Consider the following 21,560-nt stretch of genomic DNA (forward strand, 5'->3'; position numbering starts at 1 on the left):
CTGCTCGCATTCTTGCCACCATTAATATTTGTATATATATTTAAACACTTAATGTTATCAATTCTTATGTTAATAAATTTATCCTTAAAAAAAAGTCATACATTATATTCATATGGGCAAGGGTTCGAAAACGAAGTAGGTGAACGGAGAAAAAACGGGCGTGAGGTTTCGCCAAATGCGCAACTCGCCACACGCGCATAGGAATCGTTGATCGTGTGGCGACCGTCACCGTCAACCGTGTGCTGAGAGTTCATAAAAAAATTATGGAAACTACAGGAATTATGTTGGCGGGTCGCCCCTTAATACAGAAGAGCATGGTTTGGTGGTAATTAAAGAGGGCGGTATTTATGTAATAGGGAGGCGGTCGGGCAAATGGGCCACCTGATTTAACAATAGAATTCAGAGGGTTGACATTAAAGGGGAAAGTCCACCATATAAACGGATTGGCGAGTAGACAGAGTTCTGCGGCATTTGCGGTCAAAAAAACATTATTTACCGATGTTGATACGGCTCGCTTAGTATATTTCAGTTACTTTCAAAGTATAATGTCTTACGGTATTATGCTTTGGGGTAACGCAGCAACTATTTTATGAGAAAATGTGAGTCTCATAGCATTGGTACAAGGAACAAACAGAAACTTGTTACTCCTGTTACTGGACTGCATAGAGTCAGTAACTCTTGTGGGGCAATGTATACGGTTTTGCAATAGGATTCCATAAAACGTTCAAAATGATTCTGTTGCCAAATTAAAAAAAAATGTTAAGGATCGCTTGTGTGCGTAAGGTCTATTCATATACTATACAATTAGTGAGTTTATGATTGATGGCACACCTTGGGAATGAAACGATCGCCTCCTGGCTATTTCTATTCATATTCAATATTTGTATTTAATTAGATTGACAAAAAAAAAGCCTAGCTGAGTTTCTTTTGTCGGTTCTTCTCAGGTCAGGGTGTTACCTTTTCCGAACCGGTTGTAGTGTTTAATTTGACTATCAATAAGTAAGTATAATGCTTCTATATTGAATAAAGGAGTTTGAGTTTGATGGTAAGTGGTCACCACCGCCCATAGACCATACGTTATTTTTGGGAGCTAAGAGGTTATGTTCCCTGTAGTTACACTGGCTCACTCACCCTTCAAACCGGAACACAACAATATTAAGTATTGCTGTTTAGCGATAGAAAATCTGATGAGTGGGTGATACCTACCTACCCAGACGGGCTTGCCCAAAACGCTACCTATCCAAACTTACACCATCTTTAAAATAAAACAAATCACAACAAAAAATATATTTAATCGACGACTAATTTATCATGTATACGTTTCAAATGTCGTCTCCAAGAATCCTTCGACTTGAATTTCCCCTCACAATAACTGCATGAGAACATCTTGACATCCTCGTGTTTCCTTCCATGTCTTTTTTCATCAGCTTTAGTGAAGAACCTCATACCACATACATTGCACTGGTAATTCCTCTCCTTAACATGAACGGACCTTATGTGAATCTTCAAATTCTGCGGCGAGAGGAAGGTCTTCCCACACTCCTTGCAATTTGATGTCAATCTCTGAGCCCCGTGCTCTTTTATTTTATGTTCCAGTAATTTGTACGAGTGTTTGAAATCTTTGCCACATATCGTACAATATCTCCTAATGGCTCCGACGTTGTGCACAATCCTCATATGCTTCACCTTGGTATAGTTCTTCTCAAACTTCGCCAGACACATCGTGCATTTTTTCTCTCTATGGACCGACTGTAAATGTGCTCTCAGACTCAAACGGTTTATGAAGAACGTGCCACATTTTTCACAGACATTATTCGTCGAGTGTTTATTCATGTGGGTCGATAAACGGACGAATGAATTGAAGTCTTCGCCACATGTAACACATTTGAAGCCGTTCTCGAGTTTAAACGGAACAAACATATGTTCAGCTGATGCAAATTCTATACTGTGTTTATTTATCAAATGCTGTTTCAATACACTCAAGTCATTACACGCCTGATAACACAAATTGCAAGATAATGATGAGATGTCTGCATTTTTAGAGGAATACCCCTTTAAGTTGATTTTGGACCCTCTGTCGTTTGTATTTGAGTGAATTTTTGTGTGTGATCTTAAATCTGACATGTTAAAGAAGGTTTCTTTACAGGAGTAACATTGGAACTTCGTTTTTAATGACTTGAACAGACAAATATTTGAGTATTTAAGGAGTTTTAATGAGTCTTCTCTTGTCGCTCGATGGATTTTAGTGCGATTCGTGACATCGGTTGGCAAAATTGTAATTTTATCTGAAAACGTATAAAATTGTTCTTAATTGATAGTATTAAATGTAACGTAATAATACATTTTACAAGAACTTTTGGACACATTTGATTACATTATATATGTTAAGGTATCGCTGGTTTGAAATGTCGATTTTACGGTAAAGGACCGGCAAGAAACTCAGTAGTTACACTTTTCCACGAATTAAATGCTATCCATCAAACTGCTTCGGAATAGTGTGGTGGAATATATTTATTCAAATAGGTGATAACAGCTTCTAGTGGACATTACCAAACTTTTGCTTGGTTTAAAAGTAAAGCTAACACTAATTCGAAATGTCGAATCTACTGAGAAAAACTGGGACGAAACTCGGCATTTACTCTTTTTAGATACAAAATTATATCAGTTAAATACAATCTTGGGTGTGTTCTGCATTTAGAGGAATTGCTCGTAATCGCCAGATTGGGCAGGCGGGTTAGTGATCGCAAGACGCAGCTTTAGCTACGCCTATTTCTTGATGGTTATATCGCCATCAGTCGGCCGCCAGAGCCTCGTTTGCTGGTCGGGAGGATGCACCATGTGCAGGTCTGGTTGGCTTGGGGAGCTAAGGTGTAGTTTGTGCCCCCTTGTACCCCCTCAGAGAGATTACAGTGGCATGCAATTGGAGAGGTCTATGTCCAGCAGTGGACGAGTATGGGCTGCTGATGATGATGAAGATGAAATACAATCAAATTTATTTAATTAAATAAATATTGGACAACATCACATACATTACTCTGATCCCAATGTAAGTAGCTAAAGCACTTGTGTTATGGAAATCAGCAGTAACGACGGTACCACAAACACCCAGACCCAAGACAACATAGAAAACTAATGAATTTTTTCTACATCGACTCGGCCGGGAATCGAACCCGGGACCTCGGAGTGGCGTACCCATGAAAACCGGTGTACACACTACTCGACCACGGCGGTCGTCGTTTAATATATCGCGCCTGGAATTCAACAAGTATCAGCTCCGCCTTTTTTGTTAAATTATTTATATAGTCTTGTGTTGAATAATGCCTAATTTGGTTAATGGTTTTTTTATAAATTCCTCGAATTTATGTATTGTCAGTTTTTATCCATAATATACGTAAATCATACCTCCATTATTCTTCACATTTTCTTGTATATTTGTGCATTTATCTTTGATATATTTTTCACCAGTTAGATCTGATTTAATTTGAAAAGCTATCATTGAATGGATTGGATATTGCGTGTCTGTAAAATAGAATTATACATAAATATCATATAGGGTTGATCGTTTCAGTAATTTACACTTATTCGGTGACTATATAAAACTAACTCAAAGTGTCAAACATATTGACACTTTGAGTGATGTAAACTTAGGTAAAATGAACATATTTTTTATTATTATTTAATCATTATTATTAATTTATTATGTCTTATCAGAGAACAGCTGTGGTCACAATCAACCCCACAAAACCAATACATTCTAACAATAGTAAGCCATCATAAACTTATGTTAAGTGGTATATCCATGGTGGTTGATGTTCATCCTTGGTCATGTACCATGTAATATCACTATGAATATTTATCAAATATTGAAATATATCACAAATGTGTAGTAAGTACGTTCATTGCAGATGAGAATATTTCAGCATCTTTCAGTCTGGTTTTAGTTTTTGAACATATCTTTTATAATTATATGATCGGTAAAAAGGGCAATTCGTACCTTTGATTGGACCTTTTGATTTCTTATCTACATCCCAAAGGTTTGTAGACATTGCACATACATCCCTTTTAGTAGTATCAGTATCCATATTTTGTGTTTCCTGTTTATCTATAAAGCAAGATTTTTTTTACCATTATATTACTGGTAGGCAGACTGGAAAATGGTGTTTCGTGGTCACCACATCATAGATATTGGTAATGTAAGAAATAATAACCAATCTATGTAACCTTGGGAGCCAAGATGTTATGACTCACATGCCTGTAGTTACACTTTCTTACTGACCCTTCAACCACAACATCTCTGAGTATTGCTGTTTGGCAGTAGAATATCTGATGATTCTGTGGTACCTACCCAGCAAGCTTGCCCAAAGCATTACCATCTAATAAGGTGAAGCATAACTTAATTTAAAGGTAGACTCACTTATGTTCAAAAAAAAATTACTAAATATACGTGTGAAGTAAATATTTTTTCTCAAATTAAGAATACAGTTATAAAATTATCGCAAATAAAATTTATCAATTTTATGTTGTGTTCAATGTTAAATTTAATCATATATTGTTAATATTTTTATAATAGTATATAGTGTATACTTGCCTTTACATATTTTTAATAATTCATCTTGTGTTCTCTGAATAACGCGTTTAAATTCCGAAGCTTCTTTGAGTTTTCTTATACATTGATTACATATTTTATTAATTTCTGAAGTGATCTATAAATATAAAAATAAATAATTAAATATTTTTAATGCATTATTGTTAAAGACATTATTTATTAATCCCAGGAACAAACGAGGTGGCTCTTTTAAATTATTATTAGAAGACTACCGTCCTTTATAAAAAATATACAAATTTACTTACGTTTATATCAAAAGTATCTTTTATTAATTCGGAATAAATAACTTTTTGTTCGAACAAATTATTTTTGATATCATTATTATTGTATGTAATTGAAAAACAACATTGGCACACTTTATGCTCCATTTTTAATCTAAATATTTTGGCTAAGACAACACATTCAAAATACGATAACAATTAACAATAAAAGTTTGTGAAAACACTTCACCACAAAAGTTTAAAATGTGACAATTATTGTCATTGAATAAAATGTTGCCATATTTTGCCACATGAAAGGCGAATATGAATGTTTAACTAAATATTTATTAAATTGAACGCTGGAATAAAGGAATTCGATTTTAATTGTAAAATTATATTAAAATTTGATTGATTGGTAAATTAAAAACTAACACCATTTCGGAAAATAAAATACCCTGAACTGAGAAGAACCGACGAAAGAAACTGAACGGTGTTTTTGTCTATATGTAATTGTTTACATATTTTCTACAAAACAGAGAAATGCGATCGTTTCATTCCCAAAGTTTATTATCAACTTTAACTCTTTGAATTTTTTCTAAGCGAGTTACTGTATTTGATGATATCATAAAAGTATTTAAAAGTCTTAACGATAAAGGACTAATGAGGAACTATGGGGTCTTCCGTATCAATTAATTAATAGTATTATATAAGAAATAACCATTGATAGCCTTAATTTTTAACAAGTGTTTGGAAATGTCTCCGTTACCTGATTTATTAAAAATGTAGTAAGCATATTACCAATTTTTAAAAGTGGAAAATAAAGTGATCCGTCTAATTATAGGCCTACTTTATATTTCTATACTATAAAATATATCTAAAAAAATTTGTTAAAACATCTTTTACGGTTTATTTTGGTATAAATACTATTTTACATTGTGAACAATTTGACTTTACTAGGAATCGCTCAAAAACTGACGCAGGAATAGAGCTAAGCCGATGCATGAGAAAAATCATAGAATACTATTGGTGTGTTCAGTGATTTACACAAAGCATTTGATTGTGTATAGCACGAAACGTTTTTGTACAACCTAAAATATTACGGTGTTAATGGTAAAGCTCTTGATCTCATTGCTACATCCTTGAATCAACAGCTATCTATTAATAGAATGAAGTCTTCTGGATCTGTACTAAGAATGGGCGTTACACAAGGATCAATTTTGGGTCCTTTTTTATTTAGGTTGTACATAAATAGTCTTCTTTTTTATGGTAAGGTATTTGTGATTGCTTTGTCTGCTGATAATACCTCGTTATTTTTAAAGTTAAATTCATTAATATTTTTTATATATGTATAACATTACAAAATATATATTTAGAAGCAACGGTTAATATTGCGATTTCTTTAAATTTACGCCTCAATGTTTCTTCAGTTCTTGGTTTATACTATATTGCGCGAATAGTCCTTCGACAGCACCAATATCGTATGGATAGCGACTGAACAATGAACATTCATCTTGGATAAGTACATTAGTTTTTTTTTTTATTATTTAACCTAAGGTTATTAGGGTATAGCATTTTTGATCGTACCTGTTATCTACATACATAAATATGTTGTTATGAAAAGTTGTGTAATGCGTTCATTAAAAACAGGGCTAAATTTGCTAGCTCTTATTTTTTCGCCGGAAAAACGTTCTTACGCGTTTCCCCCGCGTGAATGGTGGGGGGTGGGGCTGTATGTGGAACTCGTCGGTGCTGAGAATCTGCATGCTTATCAGAACTAATCATAAAATAATTATCTGTTACTACCATCCACGTTGAAAACTCCCGTTTCCCATACATATAATAATCGAATCTTATAAATATTTTTATTTAAACCTAATTTTATATATATGTTTTTTAAATAAAAGACATAAATATAACTAACATTTAATTAGCGACTTCGTGAGTCCGTTTCATGTGTCTACGAAGCGAGTCTCGTGTGGAGAATGGGCAGTTGCAGAGAGAGCATGAGAATTTTTTCTCTCCGGTGTGAGTTACTCTGTGTCTAGTGACGTCAGATTTAGTGTAAAAGAGATTATGACAAATGTCACATTCGTGTTTCTTCTCCTTCATATGGACATTTTTAACATGATTATTGCACAAACTCTTTGTTATAAAAACTTTGACACACAAAGAACACTTGTATTCCGGTTTCAGCATACCATGTTTTTCAACTAAGTGTTGTACTTTGAAATTCTCTTGAAAGAATCTCTCGTCGCAATACGGACACGGAAATCGTAATTTTCTTTCGAACTTGACGTTGTGTTCGATTCTGTCGTGGGTTTTTTTATCTGTTCTGTTCGGGAACGTTATGTCACATTCGTTACAATTGAACGTTTTATGCGATCTCGTTTTGTGTAAGTTCAGAAATACTAAATTAGTAAAACTCGCGCCGCATACGTGACACACGTGATTTTTGAAATGTTTATTGACGTGCACGTTTAAAAGTCGAAACTTCCTAAACGTTTCTGAACACATTTGACATTTCAATCCCTCGGTTTGAATTTTGAACGGTATTAATAAATCTTCGTCTATGTCAAATTTGATTTCGTGGTTTTTTATTAAATGCTGACGAAGGTCGTTTATTGTGTTTAATTTTTCTTTACACTTCTTGCAACTCAATGACGATATTTCGACTTTTAACAATCTGTTCTGTTGTGTTATTATTTTTTTTTCTATATTTTGAATCGAGTGTTCTTTATTTGAATGATCCCGTAACGAGCACATGTCCATAAATGGTTGTTTACAACAAAAACATGTATATCGACTCTTGTTCCATTGAAATACAAACATTGTCGAGTTTGAGAGAAGTTTAAGTGAGTTTTCGCGTAGAATAGGACCTCGCCCGCGTCTCTCTGTTATTTTAATCCAATCCTTTTCACTGTCTGGTATTTCATCTGAAACAAATATAGCAAAATTATTAAACGATTTACACAATAATACAACTTTATTTACAATGCTGGATAGTGTGGATCGATAGTTTGACTATCGATAGTTGACCTCGAAAACTATTCAGGATATCGATAGTACTGTCAATAGTATCGTTTTGACCAACAATATCGATGAGCAATACTATTGATAACGGCGATACTATCGATAGTAAGCAATACTATTGGTAGCAGCGTTACTATTGATAGTTTTGGGCTATCGAGTCAGTGAATGAATTTTGAGAAAAGTTCTCGTTAATGTTTCTGTTATTGTATTTTTTTGAAACGCCTCTTTGAAAATCGACGGTCGTATGTAATTATGTATTATCGATAGTTCGAAACTATCGATAGCCTATCGATTGTCTATCGATAGTGGTCTATCGATATGCAACACTAGCTAGTTGTTCAATGTTGTTGGCTGTATTAATGTTTTATTAATTTGTTTGTTTGTGCTGTGCAGTAAAGTAAAACTGTAAAATTATTAAACTCGGCTTTTAATCTCGGTTTTTATCTGTATAGAAAAAAAAATACACCAAAAGTTTATTATTTATAAATACGTTGATGATAAATGAAAACAGTTTTTTTTATAAATTTACATAAAAAAAAATTACATACCAGTCTGACACATTATTTTTTTCCTCTTAGATTTCCCAGTTCTATGTTCTTGCTTCCGTTTCCTGTTATTATCCACATCCCGATCTTTCTCTTCACATTCAATTTCATCCTTAATACTTAGCGAATCTAAAATCGATACGAAAATTGTTATTTTGGAACCATTTTTCTGATATTCATACCATAGATACCATTTCTCTTTATATTTTCCAAAAATATATACGAGATTATTAAGAATGGTTTAGTGACAGATTAAATATGACACTATAATGTTTCCATAGTTTATTCTAAGCTAGCTACCCATATATATGTATGTTTGAATAAATGAACAAATATTAAAAAAAAAAAAACATTTTTCTGCCATCACTGCATCAATGCATGCATAATTTAGGAATGCCTAGAGGACAACCATAAACTTTAATTTATTATGATTTAAGAGTTTTTTTTTAATGATGTAAGTTTTGAATAATATTTTTGTAATTGCTATTATAAGTGTGCAGTTTATTTTGACAATGTTCTTTTCAAAATTACAAAATAGCAATACACAATACAGCTAAAATATGGAATTCCTTACCATCATCAAATCTATCGTTTTGTTCTATATCCACTATATGATCTTCATCTAACTCTGTTTTAAGTGACTCCGATTTAATTAAATCATCCTTCACACTAACACTGTATTGTAAGCCTAAAATAATACAAATTCTTCAACCGAAACACATTTTCAACAACATTTTTTTTATAAGATTTTAAATTAACATGGTTATTTTTATTACTATAAGTATTTGAAACGGGATATTTACCATGTTTTTTATTTGGTGGGGCTCAATATTTCGACATTATATAAGAATGTCTTGTTCACCAAAGTTCAAATACTTTTAGAAACATTTTTTTTTTCTAATGGCTAGACAAAATAGTTACATAATGGTAAGTTATCACTACTGTCCGTAGACATTGACACTGTAATAAATATTAACAAGCCCTGCCAACATCATTGCTCCAAAAACCTTGGGAACTGAGATGTTTTGTCTTTTGTGCCTGTAGTTACTACACTACACTACTTACTGGCTTCCTCACATGTCAAATTGCAACATAAAATTACTAAGCATAGCTGTTGGGTAGGTGAGTATATAAAGAGGAGCTAGTACCTTAGCAAACGGGCTTGAGCAAGGCCTTCCAACAAGTGAAATTCATTCCAGTGAAACAAATTAAGTTTAAAATACTTTATTGCATTTGAACAATGTGTGTGCAAACTTTAAATTTAAAGAAGTAACTGATTTTAAATATAACACTAAGATATATATTTTTTTAAATTAAATAGAATGTATAAATTGTACCTTTGTCATTATCACTGTGTAATTTAGAAAAGTAAAGAGAGAACTTCTCTTCACTAGCAATCACCATTTTTTTAAATGCTAGTGCGGCTCTCAGCTTCAGAATACAGCTGTCACATATCATTGTACTAATTTCAGTGGAATTCTTTTGAATAATTATCTGTAAATTTTACAATAAAATATATTTCAATGAAATGAAAATTATAAAGATCTGAAAATCGGGATTGACCAAATATTGTAAATATTTTCATTCAATTGTTTTAAATAGTTTATAACTATACATATTAAAAAAAAAAACTCTTTCTATTGAAAACTTTGTACGAGTGTAATTCTTCCTTCGTCCAAGACTACTATCATTGTAAATTAAAAATACGATAGACCTTGAAGCGCTTGTACATCAATATTACAATGTTTAATAGTTAAACACCTATAAATATACTATACATACATTTATATTAAAAGTTTCTCTTAACATATTTTCGTAAATCTCCTTATGTCCTGAATGGTAGTATTCCCCAGATATGTTTTTAAAACAGCCCTCCATACGACAACAGCGACATATATTTCTAAAATTGCTTTCGTAAGAATACATTTCGAATTTTTATTTAATTTCTGCTACACCTAATAGTTTTTCAATGAATAAAACTCAGTTATTTGTTTAGCTTAAACGTCTACTGATAGTGATATTTTCTATTTTGTATACTGTCAATTGTCAAAACAAATTATGAACAGTATCAGGGTTGCAACTTGTAAGTAAAAATAATATTAATGACATATTTTTTATTGGATAAAAGTTTTGAGTTTCAAATTGAAAATAACAAAAATAAAAATTGAGTAGTTTTAATATTTATCATTGGATTAAGTTTTTTTTTTTAAATTTAATCCGTCGAATTTTAGTCGTATAATTGAATATGATCAAAATTTTTAAGTTACATAAATTATATATTATAAGAACCACAATTCTGTCTTAAATTATCAATCTCTTTTGAAAAATATTGATTTTTTCCTGGTAACAACTTGGTAGAATGGGTATTTTGGTTACAGAAAAGTATTGTACTTTATTTACCACAACCTGTAAAAATGTCCCACCGTTCTACTAAAGCCTTCTTTCCGTTATAGGAGAAGATTAGGACAACATTCCACCAAGCTGTTCCAATGCAGCTTGGTGAATATACATAGCAGATTTTTATCCAATTCTAGCAGATTTTCTAACGATGTTTTTTTTTTCTATTTTTCTATTAAAGGTAAAACTCTTGATCTCATTGCTTCATACTTAAGTTAAAGAATCCAACAAGTTTTTATTCATGGAATAAAGTCTTCAGGATCTACGTTAAAAAGGGGTGTTCCACAAGGATCAATTTTGGGTCCTCTTCTATTTCTAGTTTATAAAAATGATCTTCCTTTCTATGTTAAAGATATTTGTGTTGTAGTATTGTTTGCTGACGATACTTCACTGATTTTTAAGGTAGACAGAAAAAAAACTGACTATGACGATGTGAACAGTTCATTATCGCAGATACACGATTGGTTTACAGTAAATAATTTAGTTTTGAATGATCAAAAAAAAAACACTAATTATATTTCACGGTGTTTTTTTTTTATCACATTACACACTTTTCATTTGTATGTTTTACCCTTCTAAATGTTAAAAAGCAAAATTATAATATATCATTTAATGGGGGCTTTCTGATACAGTCGAAACTACGTTGTTTTTAGGAATAGCATTGGATTCCAAATTTCCTCGTGGAATACTCATTTGTCGTCCCCGGCAGGAAGACTCAGCTCCGCAGTATACGCGATTAGAAAAGTTAGACAATTAACTGATATTGATACCGCTCGTCTACTATATTTTGGTTATTTTCACAGTATTATGTCATATGGCATATTACTTTGGAGTAACGCTGCAGATATTCAATCTGTTTTTATTTTACTAAAGAGAGCAGTCCAGTTCGGGATGTTTTTAATAAAGTAGGAATACTCACTGTTGCGTCACAATATATTTACAAAAGTATTCACAGTAGCATTGATCACTTTGATAAAATCTGTGATAAACCTTGTATGTGCACGAGACTTAAGGATAAGCTTATAACGCCAAGTTTCCGACTCTGCAAAGTCAATAAATCCTTTTTGGAGCAAGGTATCTGTTTCTATAATGAAATTCCGCAGATATTTTTAACTTTGCCGATTCATAAATTTAAATCATCTCTAAAAAATACATTAGTAAAGAAGGCATGTTATTAAATACAAGATTATATAGATGATAAAAAGCGTGCAGCTAATACTTGTTGACTTCCAGGCAGGATATATTATAAACATAGGTATATTATTGTATTTAACTAACGTGACTTTTTTTTTCTTATTTGATTTACGGACGTCTCACACAGGTACATCAGTCCCACTGTAACATTACTTAGTATTTTTAAATGTTGAAAAAGAGTAACTACTGAGTTTCTTGTCGGTTCTTCTCGGTAGAATCTGCATTCCGACCTGGTGGTAGCTTCACTTAATATATATATATAGTTTAAATAACGATTCAAAAGTGCTTGCAAAAGCGTACTTTAATAAAGTATATTTTGATTTTGATTTACGAGTTAGCATATAAATGGGCGCTAATTTTACTAAGATTACAGCACAGGTATAAATGTCAGTCTGATATCCGTAGGCCATTATAAAATAAAACTTAATTAATATAAAAATTTTTAATTTTTGATTATTTTCTAATTACATGTAATTTAACAATAATATAATGTTACCATATTTTCATTATATAAAAATAGAATATTCTCTAAACATTTTAGTAAATAAAACACGACATAAGTCCACATCAGTTTATTTAAACATTTGAATCAAACAATTACAACATTAATCTGAGCTTCTTTCGGTCCACTTTGAGTCCAACGCCTCGAGGCAGTTCGTTTATAAAACGTATTCCGCCCGCAAGTTTCATAACATTATGAGCTACCTGCAATTATTTTAAAAATAGTACATCATACAGCAAAAAAAGCCTAAAATGAGCAACACGTGAATCCTAATCATAAATCTTTAGTGCATTTTAAAAAGTTTGAAGCAATAATCCAGTTTGGTGATATCATGCGTGTGTATTTGGACCGGGAGACGCGAGCTACAACTAGTATATATACATAATAACTGATGACGTTTTCAGTTTAAAAATATAAAGATTAATTCGTTTGGTAAAATGTAACCATATTTATGAATAGGTAACAACGAAACTATGCAAGCAAAATATGTAAAAAATAATACGAATGCGGTTAAGATATCTCACGTTTTTATCAAAAAAGTCTTTGAGCTCCCGTTCGGTGACTTGGGCACCAGGTTTCAGCACAACGAAGGCCGTCGGCAGCTCTTGCAAATCACCGTGTGGTGCGCCCACTACACCTACTTCGTGCACCGAAGGATGCTGAAGCAACACCGCCTCCAACTCAGATGGAGACACCTAGTAAGAACAACACCTCAAAATTGATCAGCCCGATCTGGGGTTTGAACAAACAACCTCGGGTCTGTGGCTACTGGAGCTACTGGATCAACGAATTATGCATTATAGGTTCAAGACAGTTATAAAAACTTATGAAAGATAAAAAGTACCCATGGACAATTTACAACTTTTTAGTGACCTATTCTTGGACCCGTATACTCTATTAGCTACGTAGAAGATTTCAAACTATAAATATTTTATATTGGTTACTTATGTTTCGGTTTCTATTACGGCCGAAAGAAACAATAAAAAGAGTTAAATCAAATCGGACATAGTAATCTAATTACCGTACAGCTGTTGTATTTGATTACGTCTTTTATCCGGTCCACGACGTATACGTAATGATCTTCGTCGTAGAAGCCCAAGTCGCCGGTCTTAAAGAAACCTTCTTCATCCATATAGTCGACTTCTCCGCCGATGTAACCTGAAAATGTATTCTTTGTAAAAAAACTTTTTTGATCACATATTTTAAAGTTTGTCTACTAAATCATTTTCTTAATATATTTTTTAGCGATCTTTTGTTAGTTGGTGTTGGGCTCTGTGCAAGTCGGTCTGGGTATCCTCTCAGAGATATGCTACCGCCAAGTGGTGCATTGGCGATATAAGATATGGTTAATATTTCTAAAAGCGCGATTGACTATAGGGGGGGGGGGGGTTGCACATTAATAATAAGGTGGACAGCTGCTTGTCCGCCTTGTTGGGCCTTGTTCGCTTGTTCGGCTGTCGTCTGAAAAATAAACCTTGCTTACATTCTCAAGAAGCTGAATATATACATGAATGTCAGAAAAAGTCCCCATCGATCCCAAATGTGCATTTTTTTTTATTTAAGGATTCGCAAAAATGTTTTTTTTTGGGTTTAGTATAACCGTTAGTTTTATGATAAGACAAGACAAAAATTGTAGATGCCATTATTCTACAAAAAAACTCTATTACCCCCAATTTCTGAGAGAAAGCGTTGCTAAAATTTACTAAAATTGTATTCTCCAAACTTTTCTACGTCACCAGTGCGGTAGTGTACTTTGCGCGTTTGTTTAACAATCAATTAGTCCATGTTGCTCTCAAGTCCCAAACCCAAGCTAATATATTCGTAATTTATTCAAATAGATTTAATCTTTTCTCAGTAGATGATAAGTCTTATTTATAAATTGCACTACCAACATTAAAATACTACTAAATTCTTAGCAAATAAATAAATAATAATTATTAAAGTAGTTTCACAAGCTGTTCACTAAACTGACGTCACATTTAACGCCCAGTGCTGGTTATAAATGTCTGTAGTTGACTCACCTCGCAGCATTGAAGGAGACTTGCAACAAATCTCACCCCGCTGGTTCGGCCCCAGGGGCTCTCTCGTCTCTAAATCTACGATCTGAATAGATGTTATGTTTATATTATTAAATAATGGATATAATCAAATATTATAAATGCGAAAGTAACTCTGTCTGTTACCTCTTTTTGCTGAAATTGCTAAGCCGATTTAGATCTAAATTAATGTGGAGTTTGAATCCTGGAGAAGGACTAAGGCAACTTTTTTTATTTTATCCCTCGTAGGTGTAAAATTGGGGCTGACGGTTTTTGTGTAACAGTTAATGTTTCATTGTGCGGCTTAAGCCGCAGGTTCAGCCAGTTCAGATTAGATTAGTCAGATTTACCTTTCCCTTCTTGTTATGCTCATATTAACTAACCTTGACAACGAATATGTTCCGAACGCCGCCGACGCTGCCCGCCCGATGACCGAACTTGGAGGATTTCGAATTACAAATACAGCCAACTTCCGTCAATCCATAATAGTGACTCGCTGAATCAACACTCGGTATTCTGAAATTGATAAAATGTAACTTCAACGGTAAACCAATATGGCGATCTGACACGTTTACGGTTCAGCGTCTTACGTCAATACATCTTAATCAATTAACACGCATTCAATTAAAATAGAACAAAATAGATGAGACATTTTTCGATACAGGCTCTTAAATATAGTACCGATATGACGTTTTGTTTATTTTAAAATTTAAATTAAAACAAAATTGATGAGACATTTTTCAATACAGTCACAGGCTCTTGAATATAGTACTTAAGAAAATAGACTTTTTTTTTTTCAATTTTAAGTTCGTGCAAAAATTCGTTCGAGGGGCGAACGAATTTTTGCACCGCAACTTCTAACATCGCTAGACAGCAACATCGTTGCGCTATTGACGGTTCTCACTAGGCGGCCCTAATATGTGGTGAGTGGTGGTATATACGCCAACATGCACAAAGCCCTTCCACCAAGGGAAAATATTACACTATTGATATGGCTAATTAAAAAAAATCATTCAGAAAAAGTTACAGGTAGCTCTTGAATTCCCTTTCTTTCACAAGTCTACGCGTGCTGGCTCTCGATGTCACCGCCTAGGATCCCATCACGCACGAAGAAATTTGGCAACAATTCTTCAACGCACATCTAAAAAATGGTATTTTCTACAAGCACACGTTTTGGTTCCTTCAAACGAGGCATCTCGCGGACCCCATGGCAGTGTAGCTCAGTTTATTCTCCCTGATTGTACTGGCCGTACCCTACCACTACCACTTACCATCAATTAGAGTGGATGATATAAAATAATAATATTTGAATACATACTGTATTCGCTATTTTAATTACAAGCTAATTACACAACTGCTTAATTGTTCTAACCTCTTGTTAGGGATGATACCCGGTAGCGTTGGTACTGTGAGACTTCAAAATAAAACCACCGAGTATGTACTGCTGGTCAGATAGTGTAATTGAACGCACTTTATGAAATTACAAAAATTGTATTGTAGTTTATAAAAAACATTTCGATAGCGCGATGTAAAATACATCTAACGCCATCTATTGACGAAATGATAAACCAAATGATTATTTGGAATAATGTCATTTGATCTTGAACATACCGCCCACCAAGGACGTTACTGAAGGAACGTCCTTTCCGAGTTTACTTAAAAGTTGCACACATATAATAAGAAACCAGACAAAATATTTTGTTGAATACAATAATATGCTGGTTTGAACTAAACTTAAAACTGAACAATAATAACTTAAAAATACTAAGTACCTTAAATTAAATAACAATGAAACATAAAATAAGTCTATACTTGTGCTAGGTACATTTAAAGTAATACCATTTAGCAATAGCAAATATTATTTGGTCTCTCTATCTAATACAATTACATTTGCCCTAAGAATAATAAAAAAACATAACAATAATAATACAAAAGTGGAACTAAAATATGGATATGAATATAATACGATCTAATAACACAAAAAAATTAAACATTCTTTTGTTCGGTAATTGGTAGAATGCAAATTTTAGACGTTGGTCTTTTAATTGTATTGGTCTTAGTGCGTACTGTGACTACACGGGTAATATTATCACTACCAGGATGTTTATGTAATATACGACCTAACAACCAACGGCTTGGAGGTAAATTATCTTCCTTTATCAAGACTATGTCACCAACTGATGGTTCAGGAACTTGACAAGACCATTTATACCGATTCATCAAATTAGACAGGTATTCGTTTGACCAACGTTTCCAAAACGATTGAATCATTCTCTGAACAAATTGCCAACGCGATAAGTGATTCAACCTTGAACTTTCAAATTGATTATCCGGTACATTCAGTAAGGGTTCGCCAATTAGGAAATGTCCAGGTGTTAAAGGTAATGCTTCACCAGGATCACCGACATGAATAACACTCATGGGTCGCGAATTCAAACAAGCTTCCACTTGGGTCAGAAGCGTGGTCATTTCCTCGAATGTAAGGGTCGAGTCACCTATGACCCTTTTTAAGTGAAATTTTGTTGATTTTACCCCTGCTTCCCACAGTCCGCCGAAATTGGGACTGTGCGGAGGAATGAAGTGCCACTCCGTACCATTCGATTCTAAATGCTCTGCTATAGATGGTTGAATTGCTACTAATTCCTGTAACTCTCTTGCGGCACCGCCAAAAGTGGTACCGTTATCGCTCCACAACTTAGCACAGTGACCTCGTCTAGACACGAAACGTCTGAAAGCTGCCAAAAATGCCTCGGTGTTCATGTCACTGACTACTTCTAAATGTAAAGCACGAGTAACCATGCATACAAAAAGACATATATAGCCTTTGTACGAACGGTGCCCACGACCCTTCGTTGTTCTAAGATTTATGGGTCCCGCGTAATCTACACCGCTATGTAAAAATGGACGAGCTGGAGTACATCTAACGGACGGTAATGAACCCATAAATTGATGATTTATCTTTGCTCTTTGCTTAGCACACTTAACACACTTGTATATGTGGTGTTTGGCTAAGTTTCTAATTCCAATTATCCAGTAGGCTGTCCTCAAAAAACTTATCATCAACTGAAGACCTCCGTGCAGCGTTTTGGCATGAGCATCGACTATTATAAGTCGAGTAACTGGACTACAGCGTGGTAGTACAATCGGATGTTTGGTCTGTTCACTCAACTGAGCTTTCTCCAATCTGCCTCTTACTCTTATTATTCCTTTATTATCAAGGTAAGGACAGAGTGACTTCAATACACTTGATTTTATTTGTAAATAACCTTTACCCTGTAATTGTATATATTCCTTTGTAAATATTTCTATTTGTGTTTGTCTTATACAACATTCCAGCGCAGCATCTAATTCCACCTTTTGTAAATACATTCCACGATATATTTTGTTATTTTTCAGGAATCTTCGACAATATGCAACAACCTTTATTAGCCTTTTCAATGTAGAATACCTTTCGAAAATTGAATTATTTGGAACAACCGTTACATAAGATTTAACGCACTCCTCTAAATCTAAGTTTAATTTGTCTAAATTATTTGGTCTGTTATAGGATATATTGTCCTTTTTCAGGAATAATGGTCCTGAAAACCATAAATCACAGGTGAGAAGTGATCTCGGCGGTATTCCCCTAGATGCACAGTCTGCGGGGTTGTCCTTTGTCGAAACATGAAACCATTGCGATGCTTTCATATTCGTTAGTATTTCAGATGTTCGATTAGCTACAAACGTCTTCCATCTACTTGGGTGGTCGTTTATCCAGGCTAGTACAACTGTGGAATCGGTCCATGCTTTAATTTGATCTTTGGGAATACTGAAGATATTAGCTGTTTCGATCAAAAGTTGTGACAGAAGAACTGCTCCACACAACTCTAGCCGTGGAATACTAATTTGTTTTACAGGAGCTACTCTGGTTTTTGCAACAATAAGTGTCACGTGTATTTTACCTTCAAGGTCAATGGTCCTCAAATAAATCACGGCTGAGTAAGCTGTCTTAGAAGCGTCACTAAATCCATGCAGTTCCAGCTTCTGATTCAATCTTGTCCCTATCCAACGAGGTATGCGTACGTCGGTAAGTAGTGACAGTTGCTCTCGATAGTCAATCCACTCCTTCACTAACTCCACGTTTAGTTCTTCATCCCAACTAACGCCGGTAAGCCATAACTTTTGTATGAATACCTTTGCTAGTACTATACTTGGGGCTATCCAACCTAAAGGATCAAATAGTCGTGCTATATTTGAAATGATTGATCTTTTAGTTGCAGGTGCAGTCGTCAGCGGTGGAAGATTAACTAAGTACTGGAAGGTGTCTTGGCTGCGGTTCCAGGTAAGTCCTAATATTTTTATTGTACTATCTATCTTGATTTCTACTTCTTTTACTTCTTCGTGTGATATTTCTTTAACCTTGTCTATGTTGTCCATATAAATTATATCCTTGTTTGTTCCATTTATATATAATTGTCCTTGATCTTTCTCATTCTCCATTTCCTTAATTTGTTCTATTAATTCTTGATTATTAGAATTCCATTTTTGCAATTTAAAACCACCTTTACCTAATAATGCTGTTATTTGTGTATATATTTCTAATCCTTGATCCACTTCATAGCACCCTGTCATAAGATCATCCATATAGAAACAATTGAGTACTTTATCTTTTGCAAGTTGATAGTTGTCCCCTTCATCAAAAGCAACTTGGTGTAACGTCCGAACGGCTTGATAAGGTGCAGAAGCTGTACCAAAGGTAACTGTCGTTAGTTCATAGTCAGCAATTTCTTTTTCCGGACAATCACGCCAAAGTATACGTTGGAACATTGCATCTCCTTCAGCAATTCCGACTTGCCGATACATTTTAATTATATCTGCTACCAGTGCTATGGGATACAATCGCCATCTTAATATGGTGTGCCTTAAGTCAGCTTGCAATTTCGGTCCTACCATAAGATTATCATTTAAAGAAACTCCATTACTGTTCTTCTGAGATGCATTAAATACTACTCGAACTTTTGTAGTAGTTTTATCGTCGCGTACAACCGCATGATGAGGTAAGTAAAAAGCTTTATCTTTCTTCATATCATCTTTTGCTATTGGTCTCATGTGTCCTAATGATAAATATTCTTGTATAACCTCTACGTACTTTTCTTTTAGTTCTTTATTATCTCCTAATCTTTTTTCTAATGACCTAAATCTTTTTTGAGCTATATCTCGTGAATTTCCAGACATGCATAGTGTATTCACTTCACGAAAAGGTAACTTAACAATATATCTCCCACTTTCATCTCTTCTTGTAGTTAGACTATAGAACTCTTCACATGCTTTTTCTTCCGGTGTAAGTATTTGCTTTGTACTAGTTTGTTCTTCTAATTCCCAAAATCTTTTTAAAATATCATCTTCTTTATCTACCTGAGCATGTAATACATTGATAACTTTTGACCTCTCTTTATCTTCGTTATCCACAACACCCGAGATGACCCATCCTAAGGTAGTATTTTGGGCGATTAAATTGCAGGCAGGATTTTTTATAATCCCCTCAGTAATTATGTGGCTGTAAACGTCAGCACCTAATAAAATATCAATTTTATTGGAGGTGTGGAATCCTGGATCTGCAAGACACAGGTTCGTGACACTTAGCCAATTTAAGTTAGTGTTGACGCTACGTTCAGGTAAGTAGGATGTAATTTTGTTTAACACGTATGCTTTCACCGTAAACACGAAGTCGAAATTCACTCGGGATCTTATATTTAAATGTACCATAGACCTAGCAATGGTTGAACTATTTTCACCAAGTCCTGATATAACTCCTTGTATATGTGTCTTTTTTAGACTAAGAAATTGAACTGCTGCTTCGGTTATAAAACAAGCTTGGGAGCCCTGATCAAGTAAGGCACGGACGGGATGATACTCGCCATTCTTCGACTCGACTTTGATTAGCGCTGTGGCTAATAAAACCTGTCTTGGCTTTGACACCCTTCCTGTCGACAAGCACGAAACTATCGGAGGAGAACTAGTTGAGGAATTAACATTTTCTATCGTAGGCTTCACTGATGTGGTTTGCTCTGATTGCGGATTAAAATGAAGAAGAGAGTGATGGCGCTTCTGACAAACTCTACAAGTGGTAAACTTTTTGCAATCATATACGGTGTGATTACTACCTAAACAGTTAAAGCAGATTCGGTTCTTCATCACAAACTCTCGTCTATTTTCAATCGGCTGTTTAGTAAACTTCTTGCAAAAACAAAGTTTGTGCGGTTCTGAGCAGTATTCACAGCGCATACTTGACGAGTTAGTGGCTAACATTACCTTTGCACCATGAGAATTGTTATAGTTATAATTTTTATTTACCTGCTGAGCCATCGATACCTTTGGTTCTAAAAATTCTAAAGCACGAAAACGATTTTCAATAAATAGTTTGAATTGTTCAAAGGTTGGCAAATCGTTATTGGAATCGCTGGCGCAAACATTTAACTCCCATTGTTTACGAGTTTCACTATCTAGTTTGAGAGAAACAATGTGTATGATAATAATATCCCATGTATTTACGTTAATATTTAAGTTTCTAAGTGCATGTAAACAATCACACGTGTTATCTAATAATTCTTTCAACGATGAAGCTGACTCGACATTTATTCGTTTTTGACCAAACAATCTTTTTAAAATACAATTAGTCAGATATTTCTTGTTATTATATCTTTTTTCTAATTGAGCCCAGCACTCACTATAGTTAGCGGAAGTTATTGGAGTGTGGCGAATGAGCTGTTCAGCTTCACCGGAAAGGTGACTTTTCAAATAATGCATTTTTTGTACATTATCTAATGAATCATTTTTGTGCACTAAAGAGGTAAAAAGATCGTGAAATGTTGTCCATTCCCCGTATTTACCAGAAAATATTGGGATGGCGATCTTTGGTAGTTTAACAAAAGGATTAACTGGTTTCGACATACCTGAAGTGTTTTCACTTTGTACTGATCCCTTTGTCGAACAGATTTTGTTAAGCGTTGTTTTCATAAGACTCTTATAAACTATATAAGTATTCTCAACATCATCATATATATCACCTAC

General features: G+C 34.0%; 2 protein-coding genes across 2 annotated transcripts; both read right to left on the reverse strand.

Annotated features, from left to right (window-relative positions):
• Positions 1-1,290: 1,290 nt before the first annotated feature.
• Positions 1,291-5,051, reverse strand: LOC125074545 (zinc finger protein 62-like). Its single transcript, XM_047685872.1, has 5 exons — positions 4,852-5,051; positions 4,589-4,703; positions 3,995-4,102; positions 3,403-3,519; positions 1,291-2,285 (listed from the first exon to the last, which is right to left on the reverse strand). The coding sequence occupies exons 1-5, from the start codon at positions 4,972-4,974 to the stop codon at positions 1,291-1,293; spliced, it is 1,458 nt and encodes a 485-aa protein (XP_047541828.1). The 5' UTR covers positions 4,975-5,051.
• A 1,670-nt stretch (positions 5,052-6,721) lies between these two features.
• LOC125074808 (zinc finger protein 271-like) lies at positions 6,722-10,383 on the reverse strand. Its single transcript, XM_047686236.1, has 5 exons — positions 10,164-10,383; positions 9,719-9,875; positions 8,956-9,069; positions 8,385-8,510; positions 6,722-7,739 (listed from the first exon to the last, which is right to left on the reverse strand). Exons 1-5 carry the CDS (start codon positions 10,305-10,307, stop codon positions 6,730-6,732), a joined length of 1,551 nt encoding a protein of 516 aa, XP_047542192.1. The 5' UTR covers positions 10,308-10,383; the 3' UTR covers positions 6,722-6,729.
• Positions 10,384-21,560: the final 11,177 nt, after the last annotated feature.

Source organism: Vanessa atalanta, chromosome 28, assembly GCF_905147765.1.
Source record: "Vanessa atalanta chromosome 28, ilVanAtal1.2, whole genome shotgun sequence".
NCBI lineage: Eukaryota > Metazoa > Arthropoda > Insecta > Lepidoptera > Nymphalidae > Vanessa > Vanessa atalanta.